This window comes from Leopardus geoffroyi, chromosome C2, assembly GCF_018350155.1.
Source record: "Leopardus geoffroyi isolate Oge1 chromosome C2, O.geoffroyi_Oge1_pat1.0, whole genome shotgun sequence".
Lineage (NCBI taxonomy): Eukaryota > Metazoa > Chordata > Mammalia > Carnivora > Felidae > Leopardus > Leopardus geoffroyi.
This window is the reverse complement of record NC_059333.1, coordinates 152,494,201-152,512,756: the sequence shown is the minus strand read 5'-3', so window position 1 is coordinate 152,512,756 and position 18,556 is coordinate 152,494,201. Positions and strand designations below refer to the sequence as shown.

Below are 18,556 nucleotides of genomic sequence, written 5' to 3'. Positions count from 1 at the left end.
TGACCGCGGGGCTCTCTGGTCTGGCCCCCGAGGCGTGTGGGTGGGCGGGCTGTGTGACACAGGGCTCCGTGTGTCCCCCAGTCACGTACGAGCCACCCCCGACAGCCCCCACCCTGCTCACGGTGCTGGCCTACTCGCTGCTGCCCATTGGGGGCCTCTCCCTCATCGTCTTGCTGGCCTTCTGGATGTACCGGCATCGCAAGCCCCCCTACGGCCACGTGGACATCCACGAGGTGAGACGGGGCTGGCGCAGGGCAGGGCAGGGCAGGGGCAGAGGTGGGGTGGCAGGCCAGACCCTGTTAAGTCCTCGATCTCCCCCAGGACCCTGGGCCTCCACCTCCGTCCCCTCTGGTGGGCCTGAAGCCACTGCAGCTGCTGGAGATCAAGGCCCGGGGGCGCTTTGGTTGTGTGTGGAAGGCGCAACTCATGAATGACTTTGTGGCTGTCAAGATCTTCCCGCTCCAGGTGAGTGTTTGAGGGACTCCCAAATCATCCACTGCTGTGGCTTGAGCTACCCCGCCCCAGGGCAGTCCGGGGCCCGTGCAGGCGGGACGAGAGACAGGTGGGCCCCATTGAAAGGTTCTCGTGGGGTCAGGGTAGAGCTTTGCAAAACCTCGATCCGTTCTGGTTTGCAGGGGTTTGTTCTTGACATCAGGTTCTGCTTAGAGGCGTTGGACACCAGGCTACCCCAGCAGTTGCCCAGGACACTTAGCAAAGTGAGGCCTGGCTCTGCATCTCGTGTGGTGGGTGACACCGGGCCACTCGCTCCCCTCCCTGGGCTTCGGTGGCCATGTTTGTAAATGAGGTGCTAGCCCCGAGCGATCTCAGGGATCACTGTTGGCCGGTGCTCTGGGGCCCAGCTCGGTCCTGGTCTTCTGCCCGCCTCCTTTATGGAGCCGAGGCTGGGAGGGAGGGAGGGTGGGTGGGTACGCGGATGGCGCGGGGGTGGCAGTTCTGCCGCAGGGTGGTGTGGCCGCAGTGGAGTTCAGCTGCATCCCTGCCTTAGGACAAGCAGTCATGGCAGAGCGAACGGGAGATCTTTAGCACACCCGGCATGAAGCATGAGAACCTGCTGCAGTTCATCGCCGCTGAGAAGCGAGGCTCCAGCCTTGAGGTGGAGCTGTGGCTCATCACAGCTTTCCATGACAAGGTGAGTCATGCCTGCGGACGGGGGCTCCCGAGATGAGGTGGCCTTCCGCCGTAAGGTGACCCTTCGTAGGTGCAGACATAAGAACTCCTAACTCTGGGATGAATTCTTATGAAGAAGCATAGCGCCTTCATGATTAACAGCCGCTGACACCCCTCCCGCCCCCCCAACCCCTCTTGGCCTCATACACCTTCCGTGTCAGTCCCAGCCTCCCAAGGAGAGCAGCCTGCTGCCCCTGGTCCACGAGACCCTCCTCCCAGGGCTGGGCTGGGCCGGGCCGGGTCGGGTCCTGTTCTGTACCCAGAACCTGTGCCCCAGTTCTGTGCTGTCTTCTCTAGGGCTCCCTCACGGATTACCTCAAGGGGAACATCATCACGTGGAATGAACTGTGTCACGTGGCAGAGACCATGTCAAGAGGCCTCTCGTACCTTCATGAGGATGTGCCCTGGTGCCGTGGCGAGGGCCACAAGCCGTCTATTGCCCACAGGTACCTGGGTCAGCAGTTGCCTTTCCTGTGCTTGGTCTGGAGCTGCAGAGAGGGCTGGAGGGTGAAAGCAGGGCCTGGGGTTGGGGTGGGGAGTCTCAGTTTCATAATGGTGCTTAGCTGCTCTGTGATGGGCCCACTTGCCCCTTCCCCTGCCTTCCACCTGTGTCCTGGGCCTGGCGTGGCCTTGAGGGTGGTTTTCTCTTGCCCTCTGGTGGCCACATGAGGGAATGTTGACTCCGTTACTTTGGTTGGAGGGTTGGTTCAGCAGTTCTCAGACTTTTTGGTTCGGATATCTTTACGTCCTTTTTTTTTTTTCTTTTTTAAATGTTGATTTATTTTTCTTGAGAGAGCGCAAGCGGGAGAGTAGCAGAGAGAGAGAGAGAGAGAGAGAAACAGAGGGAGGGAATCCCAAGCAGGCTTCTCACTATTAGTGCAGAGCCTGACATGGGGCTCGATCTCATGACCTGTGAGATCATGACCTGAGCTGAAATCAAGAGTCGGATACTTAACTGACTGAGCCACCCAGGCAGCCCTAGGATCTCTTTATATTCTTAAAAAAAAAAACTGTGTGTGTGTGTGTGTGTGTGTGTTTATTTTTTTGAGGGAGAGAAAGAGAGAGAGACAGACAGACAGTAAGCTGGGGAGGGGCAGAGAGAGAGGGAGAGAGAAATCCCAAGCAGAAATCCCAAGCCTGACGTGGGGCTTGAACCCACGAACTGTGAGCTTATGACCTGAGCTGAAAGCAAGAGTCGGGTGCCCAACCGACTGAGCCACCCAGGTGCCCCTCTTTACGTTCCAAAGAAGAACGTGTGTATATGTGGGTTATGGGTATTGGTATTTGCTGTAGTGGAGCACACACATTCCATTAAGTGTCGGTGATGACATCACAGGTATGCAGCCTCTGGAAAACTCTTCTCCTGAGAGAATGAACTCACAAGAAGACAAACGATGGGTTATGAATGCGAAACATTTTGATCTTGCGGTTCCCCGGAAACAGTGGCAGGGACTCTTTGAGGTCCTGGGGCTATACCTTGACACCACCGTGTTGACTCGTCATCGTAGTCCTCGCTGAACGCAGGCACTGTTCCAAATACCAGGCCACATCGGTCTCGTTACCTGAGGAGAGTGTCCATGAGCCACTCATCGTCTGTGAGATAGGGGTTGTTTTCGCAGCCCCATTGTACAGAGGAAACAACAGTAGTGCAGGGAAATTGGGTATTTTGTCATCAGACCTACAAGGGACGGGAACGAGCCTTGGAGTCCGGGAATCCAAGCTCAAGGGTCCCTGGTGGTAATAACATCAATGACATTTAAGGTTGACAGTGTGAAACTGCAATTTTTGTAGGTCAAAAATGGTTGAATGTTGACTCTTCCGTATGGTTCAACCTAACGATAGTACCCAGTAAGTGTGCCGGGGTGGCCCTAAGTATGTGTATCTCCCACTCCCTGAGTTTAATCGTCACAGCAAGACTGAGACAGGTACAGGGGAGACTGAGGACCGGAAGTGCCTCTGCTAGTGAGAGGTGGCGCTGAACTCACATTCCGGCACCCTGCTCTTCACGGCCTGGTGGCGGGCCTGAGCCCTTCAGGGGCCTGCACAGAAACCCGGGCAAGTTCATTAACCTTGTCACTCACATCCCGCATAACGTACGTTCTTCCCAGAAGACTTAATCCCGGGCCGGTATGCCTGACCTCGGCCACTCTGAGAACGTGAGGGCCAGCTTTTGATTCCGTGGGGACTGGAATGGGGTCTGCCCAGCCATTGCGGGAGGTGTTGCTTTGACAGGTGTGGCAGAAGTGCGGTTAGAGATGCTCACACTGAGGGGGGTGAAGGGTGGGAGGATGTCCTAGAGCTGCCCGCCTGTGCGGCTTCATAAAACTCCACCCTGGTGCAGACCCTGACCCCCAAACAGGGTGGGGTGCCCTGGTGTGGGGGCTCTAGAGCATAGCCTCCAGTATCTCGGGGGTCACGGTGGGGGTCCAGGGTCAAGGTAGCTTGGACCACGGTGTTCACCTTCATCTCGGTCTACTTGTCTCCACAGGGACTTTAAAAGCAAGAATGTATTGCTCAAGAGCGACCTCACAGCCGTGCTGGCTGACTTTGGTCTGGCTGTTCGGTTTGAGCCAGGGAAACCGCCGGGGGACACTCATGGGCAGGTAATAAGCCTCAGGGGGGTGCAGGATGGGGGCTGGCACAGGAGCGGACCCTGCCCTTCTCGTGCCCAGCTGGCAAGACACAGGGGCAAGGGCACTGAGCTCAGAGCTGTCCGAGAACTCCAGGAACAACGCTCATTTTACCAGCGGGGAAAGCAAGGCCTGGAGGGCGGCCTCGCCTCGGAGGCTGGTTTGTCAAACACAGCTGCTCCATTGGGGTCAGCTGTCAGCCTTGTAGCCTCGGTCTCTGTCTCTTTCAGCGGAATTACTAAGCAGGATAAAGTAGAAGGAACTATACTAAGAATCCAAAAAACCTAGATAAAGTAGCTAACAGTTAAGCCTGAGGAAATCATCCTAAAACAACTGCTGTAAATATCTTTAAGTAATCTTTACCCTCTTGGTTTTTGATCTTAATCTCAGTAAAGCAGACACCGTCTAGGCAGCCCCTTGTGCTGGCGGAGTAAAGAGGCAGCAGTTCCAAATTAGATTATTGTTGTCTCGAGTGTGATATTTTTAAGTTATTCCTGAGGTATAATAGACACCATGACTTCTTGTGACCTCCCCGTGAATGTGGCGAATCACGGATTGTCCTCCCTCGTGGTATGGTCTGAATGCTGCCATCCTGGCCCCGTCTGGTGCACTCAGGAGGTAGCTCTCGTGTCCAGCTGTGAGTACGTTTGTGTGTGGCCACTGGCACCCTCTCCTGTCCTCCTCTAGGTGGGCACGCGGCGTTACATGGCCCCTGAGGTGCTTGAGGGAGCCATCAACTTCCAGAGAGATGCCTTCCTGCGCATCGACATGTATGCCATGGGGCTGGTGCTGTGGGAGCTTGTGTCCCGCTGCAAGGCCGCGGACGGTGAGTGGGACGGGAGCCGCGGGCATGCAGGGCGTGGGACGGGGAGCAGCGAGTCCTTGGGGTGACCCTGCTGGGCTCTCTCTCGCCCCCCCCAGGACCCGTGGACGAGTACATGCTGCCCTTTGAGGAAGAGATCGGCCAGCACCCATCACTGGAGGAGCTGCAAGAGGTGGTCGTGCACAAGAAGATGCGGCCCGCCATTAAGGATCACTGGCTGAAGCACCCGGTGAGGGGCCTGGGTGGCAGGTGACTCTGCAGGGGCACAGAGAGGGGAGCCCCTCCATATGTGACAGGAACCTGAGGTCGAGGGAGCACGGGATAGAGAGAGAGGATGCCTCACAGGCAGCCGGAGAGGCTTCTCCTCCCCTGCCTGGTCAGAGGCCACTTGGTGCCCTGCCTCCCTTCCATGGGAAAGTATCTGGGGAGGTTTTGTGCTGGCCGGGGAGGTGGCTCTGGGTTTGGACCCAGAGTAAGGGGGCCTGACCGGTCCATCAGGGCGCCCCCATGTGGACCATTTGTGCAGGGGAGCCGAATGGCCCTCGCCCTGACGCGGTGTGGGTTTGAATCCTGGATCGGCCAGTCAGTAGCTGGGTGACTTCTGGCAGCTTTCTTTCTTTCTTTGTTATTTATTATTTATTATTTGTTTATTACGTATTATTATTTATTTATTACTTATTACTTATCATTATTATTTATCGTTTATTTATTTATTGCTTTATTTCTCTGAGCCTTTGCCTCCTTAGGGTAGTAGTAGATTTAACTGGTTACCGTAAATGGCTTGGCAGGATACTTGTCGCGTAAATGCTTAATATGGACTACATCTAATTAAATATTCTCTGTTCTCTGCCTTCGTTATTTTCTGGGCACGGGCTGAGCCGTGAGTCTTGGCTCCTCCAGTCTGGGGATACTGTACAAAAGACCCCAGCAATGTAAGCCATTTCCCTCTTGGAAGGATGTTTGCCTTCAGTTCCTTTGAGCCCCTCCCTCTGCTCACCTCAGGGTTAATTTAGAAACAGGATAGCGTCGAGGCCATTGGAGGCTAGCACCCTACCCTGCATACCATCAGGGGCCAGGCTGTTGAGGCCAAGTTCAGCTGCAGTGCTGCCTCCTGGAACCGGGGGCTAGAGACGGAGAAAACTGAGACATGGGGAGATGTAGGCTGGGCCAGAGCCCATGCCTTCTGCCTCAGTCTCCCAGGGCAGACATGCTGGGGTGGCCGGTCCAGTTCCCTGATGAGGAGCCCGAGGCCCAGAGAGGTTTCGGGGTGGCCCGGTGCTGGGTAGGCCAGAGTCCCTGGATGCGGGCATTTGCCTTTCCTGGCGCCACTCAGTGTGAGCCAGCATAGGGTGTCATGCTACATGCCCCGGACTCTCAGGAGGGGTCCAGGGGTTGTAGGAAGTTGGGCGGGATGAAGCCCTCCTGTGGTCCCCACTGTGACTGAGGCTGCACTGTGGGTCCTTACATGATTTGGGATTCACGTGGATTTTGTTTGAATATCACTGCCCTAAGGCAAGCAGCTGTGTCTGTCCCAAGAGGGGCCTGGGTTCCGCGCCCGCCCCCCCCCCCCCCCCCCCCCCCCCCCGTCCCTTCCTATGTTGAGGCTGTGGAGGGAGGCCAGTAGGGTCAGGATGGCGGCTGCTGGGTGGGAGGGCGTCCTGATTCCTGCAGTCTGCCCCGGGCCTCTGCTAGTCGACCTGCTGCTGGGGCTGGGACCAGGGGGCTCTGCCCGACCCTCGGTCACATCTCAAGTTTGCCCGTCCCCCATGCTTGTCTTCACTGAGGGGCACCGTCAGTAACAAGGCTGTCCTCTCCCTCTCCCTGCCGACGTGCAGGGCCTGGCCCAGCTCTGTGTAACCATCGAGGAGTGCTGGGACCACGACGCGGAGGCTCGCCTGTCTGCGGGCTGCGTGGAGGAGCGCGTGTCCCTGATCCGGAGGTCGGTCAACGGCACTACCTCGGACTGTCTTGTCTCCCTGGTGACCTCCGTCACCAACGTGGACCTGCCCCCTAAGGAGTCGAGCATCTAAGCCCAGGACACGAGTGGATCTGAAGAGGAAAGGAAAAAAAAGTTGTGTTTTGTTTTGGAAAACCCGTAACACCAACAAACACATAAAATGCAGCTGCTATTTTACCTTGACTTTTTATTATTATTATAATTATTATAATTATTATTATTAATATTATTTTTGGGATTGGATCAGTTTTTACCAGCACATTGCTCTACTGTATCGCAAACAGCGGGCACGTCAGCAGGCGTTGAGGTGCTGAGCTGTGAATGCAGAACCATCGCCATGCTGAAGAGCCTCAGCCACCTCCTGTCCCTTGGGGTTCATTTTTCCCGCTTTCTCTTTGTCTGTTGTCTCAGAATCTGTGACACAAAGAAACCCATCTCCTGTCTTAGGAAACTTAATGCTGCAAACTCTACCTGGAGGAACCTTTGAAGACTGTTACATAAGAACACACCTTCCTCCGAGGAGGACTCTCCCCTGCCCTCACCCCCTTCTCCGCTCCCTTTTATTGTTTCGCTCCCTTTTTAGACAGTGAGTTTAAGAAACAGCAGACGTGTCTTTCACGGATTAACGGGTGTTGCCCTGACCGAGGCGGAGCTGGGCCGAGGATGCGGATGGTTTGGACCGGAGTTGGAAGGGGAGGGCAGAGCTGGGGATGGGGTTTGGAGCAGAGCGACACTGGACTCGGGCACACCCGGAGCAACATCCTTTGCTAGGAGGCTGCTTCTCAGGTAACCAGGAATCGAGGGGAAGGACCGTGTGGAGGCCGCGCGCTCACGGCCAGAGCGGGGTCTGGAGAAAGCCTGAGAGCGGGTGCGGCTCTGACCCGTTTTCTCCCCCTGCCTCGGGCTTGGGCGCTGGATAAAACATTTTCTCTGCCCTAATTTTAAGGTTAGGTGAGGGTAGAAATCCTCATGCTTCAGTGACTACGTTCTTCTTAAGACGATGCTGTAAATACGTGTAATGGAGGAAGAAGTTAAAACACATGGCTTCCTCCCGGAACAGTTCAGGGAAATGCCCACGGGGCGCCCCGCACAGCCAGGGCAAGAAGATTCCCTGGGTGGGGCTGCCACCTGAGAGTCCTGCGGTGCTGGCTCTGCCCTGTGTGGTGACACTGCTGTCCCTTTACGTGGCTCGTGCGCACGGCTTTCTCCAGACCCCTCGAAGAGGTGCATATTCTAAGAACCGTTTCTCTATTATGCCATAACCTTGCTCTAGTCAGTGAATGTTCCTAATGCTGCTGTTTCAACATTTGAATTTTTTTAATTTATGAAACATGCAAATTTTTTTAAAAACGAAACACACGTCCGCATATACACACATGCTTTGCTATGTGGCTTCCGAGGTTTAAATTTTGAAAAGTAAAAAGAATGAAAACTTCACGACCACAGACCACCTCAAACCAGAAATACCTCAGAATTTTCTACTTGTGTAAGTTTTATTATATATTTTATTAGTTGTGTTGTCTCGTAGTAAGTATATTTTAATGTAAGTTGGCTTTTATGACAAGGAAGTTTGAAAGAAATAGAGAAAAAGAAAAAAAGTTTGAGTCTTCTAGGGAGTGCTACCATTTTTGTTTGATAACGCCCTCTTGTAAATAATTGTCATCAACTGTCGGTTGGCCGTCTGGGCCGTGTGGGCATTCGTCACTCTTGTTTGCGAAGGCTTTTCCCTCTGGTTTCTTGAGACTTTTATTTAAAAACTGGATCTTTTTCATCCTGAGGGTAGGCGAGTTGGTGAGGTTTTGGGGAGAGGTTGACTGGGGTGAGAATGGGAGAGGGGTGCCTCCTCTTGACTTACTTGGAGGTTCACATCTTTCCCTCGACCTGATTGGTCAGTGTTCAGAATGACAGGTAACCCCACTTTCACTTGGTCAGACCGTGGCCCTTAGACCCGCTTGTGGTAATTTTCCTTGGGCGGCAGTGATAGCGGAGGGGGCGGGCAGCACCACGGCGACTCGGGGCAGCCTGTGACGGAGCAGCGTGTCCAGAGTGGTGAGTCCTCGCTGCGGCCTGGGGTCGCGGTCTGAGAGCACACGCTCCTCACTCCGCACGCTGTGTGCCTCTGGGGCCTGCCACTTGGCCGTGTCTTTTGCTCTGCGTGTTTGGGCACAGGGTGCTGTGGGAGGTGACTTTGTGGCCCTCCCAGAGCTCTGTTTTTGCTTCATGGGCCAGGCTGTGAGCTGGCCAAGGTGGTTACAGGGACAGGTCTTTTGTCGTCGTTGTTGCTGTTGGGTTTTTTTTTTTTGGTAAGCTGTGTTGTCTTTTTTTTTTTTTTTTTCTTCTTCTTTTTCTTCTTTTCTTTTTCTTTCTTTTTTTTCTTTAAAAACTATTTTGTGCTGTGGTATTTTTCTTCCCTCGGAATAATTTTTAACAGCAAAACCGGCCTTACAGCAGTTGCTTTTCTTTTCCACTTATTTCTTTAAAAAGCTTTAAAATATTTATTGAAAAGTGCCATATCTAATTTCTTTAGCTTTCACCTCAGGCAGTGCGTCTCTACTTTTCCGGCATCTGCTTTTCACCCTCAGAAACCAACAAACCGCTAACGTATGTAGCTGATTCACTCATTCTAGCCAGTGTGGGACACGAAACCCCTGCCTCTCCATTTGTTTTCAGATTTTGTCTGGGTGAGTTTTCTTTCGTGTACCGGCTTGATCCTTGTAAGAACCAGTTTGGGCCTGGCCGTGAAGGGTTGGGCCGTGGCCCAGGCGTGGGCCCTGCTGGTCAGGACGCAGTACAGACAGGACAGGCCTTCCTGTTGGCCTACAGGCCTTTTATCTGGGTGGGCTCTCTCTTTGCTGACCCTGGGCTCCGCTGCTGTGGTGGCTTTGGGGTCCTGGCGCCAGAGTGAAGTGTCGAGATGGTTCCTGTGTGGTGGGGGGGGGGGGGTCTCGGGGGACCAGTTCTTCGGGCTTCAGGCTGCCTTTCCCTCGTGCTGTGTCGTAAAACGTACCCATCAGGCAGTATCCCTGACTGCTGCCGATGGCAGAAGAAGAGAAAAGATCTTTTTCCGGGGCACGCCCTTCGGAGCCTGGGTGGGTCTTTTGCCTCAGATAAAGTGTCTGTCTGCTGTCATGTATCCTTTGGGGAGCGAACCACTTAGAGCTCTGGTTTGTGTTTATCGGGTTGCAGGGCCTCGGCCTGTGCTCTTTTCCACAAAGATGTCACGCAATGTCCACTTCTGGGGAGCTCAGAGAACCGCTCCCCCTCACCCCTCAAGCTCTTGTGGAGACGGGTGGGAATGGAGTCTGGCATCATTTTCCCTGTCTGTGGGAGAGGCTGCCCCATCTAGGGTGGGAGGGTGGCCAAGTCAGGGGAGAGAAGTGGCCAAAGATCCTTGCTCCTTCCTGTCTAGTGTTCTTCCATCCACACAGGCTCCTGGCTGTAGGCTGCTCTTTGGGGGAGAGTGTATTATTCGAAAGCACACATGATCACTGGGAAGACATCCTGAGCCAGAGAAATACGGGCATGAGCAAGAGGAGGAGGAAGCAAGGGGTGGGGGTGGGGGTGGGGGGACAGAAGCCACTGTGTCACAGTGTCCTGCAAAGAACTCTTAATGATGGGCCAGGAGAGGCCCTGGACACAGTCCTTAGGGACTGGCATCATCCAGGTTTTGTCCTGGGACCATTGGTCCCTCACAGGAGTCCTTCGAGGGAGCTACTCTGTGAGGGCTGTAGGTGGAGCCTTCTCCGGAGGAAGGGAGGCGGGCTGTCAAGGCAAGTGGTGAGCATCTCCGGCCTTCGTTGTGTAGCATGGCTTTCTTGTCCCATTGGTTCTGTAGGTGTAGTGCCCGGAGCAATCAATGCTGCCTGGGGAGGGGATCCCCGCGTGTGCTGGCTGTGTCTGACCCAGAATTCCTCCTGTCTAGACTTGGGCATGTGTGTAGGACACTAGAGGTCTTGTTCAGCTCAGAACATCTTCAGGTGGCTTGAGCCTCCTGCTCATGTATTCTCAGCCCAGTGAAGGATCTGTCCTCTCCAGGCCACTGAGCTAGTTCCCTCCACTGCCCCTAGGGGCCAGGCCATTCTTTTGTCAAGCTTGTCATGTCATGTTTTAGAAAGCAAAGCAGGTGTTCCTGCAGTTCTGCGAGGTTACCTTTCTCTCCAGTTGCCATGTTCTTGCTCCTTGCTATCCCTACACTCTGCACTGAGCGCTTGGGCTGTGTGTGGGGGGTTTCTTTGGTGGGAAGCCCAGCTCTGTGTGTGTGTGTGTGCGTGCGTGTGTGTGCGTGTGCATGCGTGTGTGCATACTTGCTGTGTGTACAGCTCAGAAAGCCTGTCACGTGGTCCCTGTGCTCTGAGCCATGAGGGTAGGGAGGCGGCTGTGCCATCTGGAACAGGAGGACCGGGTGGCCCTCTTGCAAATGGAATTCTGCCTTTCTTAGGATGCAGTGTAAAGTTCTCAGCACATTGGTAATATAAGGATTTGGTGGTTTTAGCAATACAGTAAGCATGTGTTAAGTTATATAAGGTTTTAGAATGGGTACTAGAAGTCGAACAGCCAAGTGTTATTCCTCAGAACTTGGCTCACTAGATGAGTATCTGAATTGGAAACCATTTCCCAGGAGTTACCTTCGTTTGATCCTCAGTCTCAACTATTTCAGTAGCCTGCTGGGTTCTTAACGGCTCATCTTTGGAAAGCTGGCCAGACCCAGTTCACATTTCAAGGGCCTCCTAGACCACATCTTTCCAAGACGTGCAGTCAGTTTACTCGTCGACACCCCCACCCCACCCCCCATCCAGGGTGAGCATCGAGAAAGGAAAGAGGGCAAAGTGGTTTTTTCTTCTCATTTGGGTGCCATGAGTTCCTTGGTTAATGGCTGTTTGTAAAAGCTGAACTAATAAAATAGTAGCTAATCCGTGTTCAGCCTAGTAATGACGAGTTTAAGTGTTTATCAACAGTGATGTTTTAGGTCAAGAAACGGGCCCAGTAATGCAGCTGATGAACGATTTATCTTCTCAGTCTAGATATAATAAATTCAGGGTTATATGCATGGTTGTTTCAGTAAGATTCCTGATAGTTGATTTGTAACCAGCAATCCACCTATGAATGTATCCCAAACCTTTAGAAGGCTTGGAATAGTTTTTTAAGATAACGATTTAGTTTTGTAGCAAAAAGAAACTGAAGTTTAAGATGCATCCCCCCCCCCCGCCCCCGCCTGGAAATTAATTCAGTTGACTCAGCTTCCTTTTGAAAACAGTGGGTCCAAGAGACCCATAAACTCAGCAAATAAAATTCCAAATTATCTAGAGGGAGATTTTGACTCTTCCTATTTTATACTCATTTTGGGTCCATTGTAAACTTTGGTTTGGACAAGATTTTGAATTTAAAGGATTTACCACTGTTTAAATTTTACCAAGCTTTTACATTTTTGTGACTGTATCTCCCAGGTGTGAATGAAGCAGGACCTTTGACTGTGGTCCTCCGCGTATCCCTGTAGTGCCAAAACCAGTGATACTTTATTTGCTCCTGTGGCAGCTTGCAGAGATAAATACAAGTGGTTTTTCCTCACAAATTAAAAGTGCATAGTCTCTAAATGCCAGTGTGTGGTGAAGGGCCCTGTGCTGCCCTTCCTCTCCGGGAGTGTCTGTGGACCGTCTGGGGCCTACGCAATTCTGAGAACCACTGCATGCCAACCACAGGACCCTAGAGAAGCATATGCTTGGGCACATGTGTGTATGCAGCGGATTATCCAGACGTGGGCCCTTCTGGACATCTGTGGGAAAGTGTTACATTTATTTGCAAAGTTTACATTTTTGAGCTCACAGTTAGGAGACACATGACCCATTATTAGCTAATGCTTTTTAGGCAGGTGAGGATGGGTTTGTGTTTGGTTTTTTTTGGTTTTTGTGTGCGTGTTTTTGTTTTTGTTTTTGTTTTTACAGATGGATGAGTTCTGTCTCGAGTTCTGGGAACTTCTGCTGTTGGTTGGGCATGGGATCATTCTCTGTTTCTCCCAATCACATTTGCATCGGAATGTTGTTAGGTAGCGTTGTAAATAAAAGAATAGGTTATATGATAGAGATATGACACTTGAAATTTTACTTTAAAAGATCTATAGCTCTACATATATATTTAGTTATATCACCTGACAGATTCTTCTGCACAGTGTGGAGATTGTTTTATACCACAGATTATTTTTATAAAGTCTAGTGAGTTTGATGCGAATGGTTTTGTAATCAGAGTAATGAGCTTTACCTTTCAGGATAAATATACACTGGAGTGTGGGTGGTGCGGGGCTTTTACCTAGTGCTTGTATGGACTCTCGTGATACACTGGCAGATGGGAGGCCATCGCTGGGTCTTGTTTGGCTAAAACCCCGCTTGGGGCTGCGTGGGACGGTGATGCTTTGGCTCAGCTCCCTGCAGATTGGGAGGCGAGAGCCTGTGGTATGTTTTACATTTGTGCTTCCTCCTGAGATACCTTCTGAACAAAGGGTTCTGGGATTAGAAATTAGTTTGTGCGTTCCTGCCGTCGGATGTAGTCATATGAGGGTGTTTTGAGGGACAGAAATTATATGGGAGTGCAGATTGGGGCGGGTTGGGACGAATAAGGTTCAGGCTATAAACATTTGAAATGAGAGTTTGGGGATTTGAGTAATCCACAACACTGAATTATGCAGGACCAAATTACCCAGTTTTTAAGACAGAATTTCCAGTTTAGTAACTACTCAGAAAAGGAGGGTGTTGTGTGGATGCAGCGATCAAGTTAAATGGGGAGCTGCCAGGCACATTGTGTCCGCTCTGGTCGGGGCCTCCTGGACGTGGGAGTGCTTGGGGCAGCTCCCTGCTTTCATCAAGCGAGTCACAGCCAGGAGCCCTCCGAGGAAGCTCAGAGCCCTGTACCAGAGGGCACCTTCTAGCTGTCACTTAGCCCTTCTGCTCTTCCTGCAAAGGTCAGCACGACTGCCATGGTTATGGATGGTGGTCTTCATGTTAGCCTTTTTATTTTGGGGTAGAATGTGGGTGGTTATTTGGGTGAGGCTTTTGATGGGGATACAGGGAAGGTGAACAATGAAGCTAATCTTTGTATCGTCACTGCCACTTCTGAGGCTCAGCTGAAGGCCTGCTCCCCAGACCCACGCCGCTGTGCTCAGAAGTACAAGGATTGGGACAGTTTTGTCAGGAGCATCCCTAACGTGTCATTTTAAACCAGCTGTGTTTCTATTCAGTCTGGTTCAGAGTGAAGTTTTACACTCTACCCGTTTTCTACTCGGAATAGGTCCAGTAGCGCTCCAGGAACTAACCCATCGTTCCTTTCCCTGTTCCCCATGAAAGAACGTTTCTCTGTTCTCCAGCCACGCGTCTTGGAATGTAATTCTGTTGTGCCTTTGTTTTTGTCACCTGCCTCCCCCCAAAAGCAACTGCTGTAAGCTTTTTTCTACTTGTCTTTTCTAGCCCGAAACCCCACCTTTTTCCTTTTTCCCAGCTGTAATTTCTGGATGCAGTTCTGTGCTCCAGGTATTGTAAGAACCAGTTACCTCAGACCTCATGTTGAACAGTGTCACCATCTGGGTCCTCTCGGTACTGCAGGCTTGTAACATAACGCACGCAGGAACCCTGCCAAGTATGGGCACTTACTTGTTTTAAAGTTAAACTCTTCCCAAGGACTGAAAGAGGGGCTTCTGGCAAGCTCTTCACTGCACTGTGGTGGGATGGGTCTAGAGTGTCATCTGAACGGTGCTTCCTGGGTTCCTCTTTGAATTCTGCCATTTTCAGTATTCTTGTGTCTGCATAGGCAAAGTGATTCAATTGGCTGGTCTTGCACACAAATTAGTTCCAAAGATGAGCTCTTTGTAACACATTTCCAGTCATTAAAACTCAAATGTAGAACATTCCTTTAAATGGCAGGATTAAAAAACCCACCATCCACCACTGTGCATTTTGGGAAGATGTCTGTAGCATATGTTGCTGTGAAATTAGGCCTTGCGGGATATGGCTGTTTGTCATTTTGATGTATTTTAAATAAATATATATATATATATTTTTAAAGAGCCTTTTTTACCAGTTCAAAAAGTTTAATTAACCAGCAGTCACCACATCTGAATTTTTGTCTCTGGGGCATAGATGGCAGACCAAGATTAAAAGTGGTAATTCAGCCATACGAGCGTGGGCTGCCTGTCTGGGCTGTCCTGCTGACCGTGGGATGCCAAGGTCAGTGTGTTCCCAGCGGGTTCTGATCAGCCCTTGAAGTGTTTGGTCTCTGCCCTGGTCAGCGGACTGTTGACTTCAGTCCCTGCAAGTGCTTTACTTTAGCCCAAGTGGGGTTTTCTCAGAGCACTGCCACAAGCTAAGTGTACGTTTAGCCAAATAATTTCTCCATAAGGGAAAAATGCGCTCATTCAAACGTTACCAGCGATGACAGAAGTGAGAGTAGGAAAGATTAGACAACATCTGGGTTTTGATTTGGAAAGTGTCCAAGTCCCTGTCGAAGGCTGGCTGAGAGCCAGTGATCATACAGAGATGCTTAGGAGACCCCACCTGGAAGTGTTCAGACCTCCTGTGAGTGGAGGGATTGTTAAAACGCCAGCAGCTTTTTCCCCCCGTTTTTTCCCCTAGAATTCTGTAAAAATGCAAAGAAAATTGAGTGGTACTTAAGAATTGAGGGTGAGGGTTACCGCAGAATAGAAGCATACTTCTAGATTTCAGTTCCATGCCACAAATCCACACAATGCCATTTTTCAACTGTACAAAAGAATCTGCTTATGAATTTGACATGATCTTAACAGTAGCATCAAAGGGCCGAATTTTTCACCTGTTAATATTTTTTCACATTTGTCCTTGAATCTGATAACTTCACAGTACTGTAAATTTAACTTACATTGAGTTTGATGTCAATTCTTGTGAAAAGAGCTTCTGCATGTAACAGACACACAGTTAAAGAACACAGCAGAATACAAGATTTGCAGGACCGGTTTTGGAACCGACAGAAAATGTCACCTCTCATTTGTCATCTTATGTATCAGTTTTACCAGCTACTTCTAAATTTGTACATTATTTGTAAGGAAAAGAAGGAAAATCCTAAGGACTTGTCTAACTTAGTGGAGAATGTGTGTGTTGGGTTTAGGATGGATAGCAAAGTCTTACTGAGCTGTGTTATCTAACTTGTATATAACAATTGTAATTAAAAGTTTGGATTCACCTGTTTCTTGCAGTTTAAAACAATGAATAATTACAAACTCTGGAAATGTGACTAGTATACAACTTAAGGCCGTAGAAGTGAGGAAGCTCTTCAAGTGCTAAAAATAAAGATTTCTAGTTTTTGGCTCAAATTCAGTAAGTACTGTTTGTATACCAGGATATGTGAGATGTAAATGTAATAGGTCACTTTCACCCTTGTAGCTATAAAATAAAACATTTGTAGAACAGAAATAGCTTGTACTACGGAATTAACAAAAAGTTATACTAAAGTATCATGTTTAAAATACACACACACACACACACACACACACACACACACACACACAGAGTTAAGCTTGTTGCTGTTACCCTGTCTGGATTTGAAAAGTGTGCGGACTTATATATATACACACATATATATAACACACACGCATATACACACATATATATATTATATACATGCACACATCTAAAATGGCCTAAAGCAGACATCCATGTAATTACAGTTGCAAAATGAAGACATTTTGGAAAGAACATTGTATCATAGTTCATTCATTTGCAGTGGATCTTTGTTCCTTTTTACTGTGGTAATTTTAGAAATGAGTGTCAAGTTTGAAATTAGATCTGCTAAGTTGGGGTTTTGCTGCTTGAACTCTGCACTGGGTCCTCAAATAAACCGATGTGAATGTAGTTTTTTTCCCCCTGTGTGAAGAAGCAGCCACACCCCAACAGAATAGGAGGAAAAATCTAGAGCTATTTCAAGTTTTATCTTTTTGCATATGAAAATAAAATAATAATAATTAAACTACCCTGTTGTCTCTCTTAATCACGTGGCAGGGGATTGAGGTTTCTTTTCATGGGGATTAGAAATAAATATAATGGTGTTTTCCACTTACAGAGCTGACTCAGAAACGCCCCTGTGAGTGCCTGTGTGGTACACGTACAGTTGTTAATGGTTGAGGACGTAGTCTACCATGGTCCTGTGGTCCTGGAGCTCGGCACGGGTCTTCATTTCTGCCCTTCAGAAGCTCAGGACCTAGTTGGAGACACTGTGGGCTTCTAAATGGACTGTCCTGGGACTCGGGGTAAGTTCCTGCAGGGTAGGGGTGTATTTACCAAATTTCCAACTTTTACCCACTCCCCCTAGTTCTATACTTTGCAGACAACTCTGGGCAATATTTTTGTAAGTGGAGCAGAGAAGCCTAGGATATAAGTGTTATTCTGGATTACTGCGGAATACTGGCTCTGCCATTTCTAAACACAGCTGAGTATCAGGGTCCCTGTAAAATAAAAAAAAATATAGTTATGGGGCACCACCCTAGATCTGAATCAGTAAGCCAGGTCTCACGTTTTGGAGTTCTTGACTTCCCTCACTAGATGAAAACATGGTTCCCTGTTAATAAAGCAATGATAGTCTCTACGGTCTTGCAAAGAAACCGGGAAAGCCCCAGAAATCACTGCTTTCCTCAGTAACGTTGGTTTTTTTAGGCCCGTGACTAATAATTGCTAAGTGGGGAAATGCCAGCTTTGGATCCTCCTTCTGGTAGGGTTAATGCCTTTCTATTCATGCTTTAAAAGGATTAAACAACCTGTTTGGAACTCTTAGCAATTTTCAATGAAGGGACCCTTTATTTGGGGACCAATTGCCCAGCTCTTGGTCCATTCGGCTCTTTCAGATTTAGATAGTTCACCTTTTACTAGTGAATGTCGCTAATGATAAGTGCAGAGAAGGAAAGAAAGGCTGACCTTGTGGAATGAGGACCTTAAAGCTCGAAATACTGGAAGGTTGGACCAGAGAGGTCATCTGGTCACACTTTTCCTTCAGCAAAGGAATTCTTTCACCAGAAGGAACTGGACGCAGAAGCTGGTTTCTAAAAACAGGCTGGCTCAAGTGAGCAAGTGCAAGAGGGTGCAGGGGCCATTAAGCCTGCCCTTCCAGTCCTTCCCTTAAGTCCCCTGGTTACAGTCCAAAAACCACTGCTCCAATTCCTTCATTTTAAAGGGGGGCAAGCTGGCCCAGAGGGAGATGCCCTACCCTAAGTCAGGCAGCCCTTACTTCCAGCTCTTGACCTCTGGGGCCAAGTGAGGGGTTCACTGTTGTTTCCACATACAGGATCTGGATGAGGAACAGTCACCTCCCATTTACCTCTGGTGTCTGTCACAGCACACGGCCGTTAGGAAGGCCTTGAGCAACAAACACCTCTTGAATGTATGTCGTAGATTCTGGTACAAGTTGCTGAGGTAGCTTTGAAACATACGGTCAACACCAGTGCTGTCTGGTTGTATTTGTCGGGACTCGTGATTGCAAATGACAGAAGCCATTAAACAAAAAAAGGGGGGGGGGTGTGTGGTTACACGAAGGATCCTGGGGCAAAGGGCCAGGCAAGCTTTGGTAAAGGCAAGATGCGACCGGGCTTCAGGCGTCTTGGAAGCTGGGATCACAGCACGGCAGCCCTCTGTTTGCTCCTGGGTTGCTTAGCGCGCAAAACCAGATGCATCTGCTCTGTCCACTTAGCGGGAAACAAGGCTACAGATAGGGCCAGAGTTTCAAATGTCACAGCTCTGCTACCTGGAGAGTCTTGCAGATCCATGATCCCTGGAAACATTCTGGTTGACCTAGCTCAGCCAATTAGGGTCAGAGGTAGGGGACTGATGATACGGAACCGCTTTATAATAGGTATTCCTGGGGAGGGGACATGGAATCCGGAAGCTGTCAAAACAACATCTGTACTTCCTTCCTTAGCTGCATGTCGGGAAGGCCTCCTGCTTAAGTCCACGTGGAGTG

At 50.0% G+C, this 18,556-nt stretch overlaps 1 protein-coding gene across 3 annotated transcripts in view; it reads left to right on the top strand.

Annotated features, from left to right (window-relative positions):
• Positions 1–16,579, top strand: part of ACVR2B (activin A receptor type 2B) — a 40,591-nt gene extending 24,012 nt beyond the window's left edge. For 2 of the 3 annotated variants that reach the window (XM_045436537.1, XM_045436535.1), the window contains exons 4-11: positions 82–233; positions 322–465; positions 1,007–1,150; positions 1,486–1,634; positions 3,677–3,791; positions 4,506–4,644; positions 4,740–4,870; positions 6,477–16,579. In XM_045436537.1, coding sequence (XP_045292493.1) covers positions 82–233; positions 322–465; positions 1,007–1,150; positions 1,486–1,634; positions 3,677–3,791; positions 4,506–4,644; positions 4,740–4,870; positions 6,477–6,671 — 1,169 coding nt within the window. In that variant the 3' untranslated portion in view covers positions 6,672–16,579. The remainder of the gene's footprint in view (positions 1–81; positions 234–321; positions 466–1,006; positions 1,151–1,485; positions 1,635–3,676; positions 3,792–4,505; positions 4,645–4,739; positions 4,871–6,476) is intronic. The other variant, XM_045436536.1, reaches the window with a different exon arrangement.
• Positions 16,580–18,556: the final 1,977 nt, after the last annotated feature.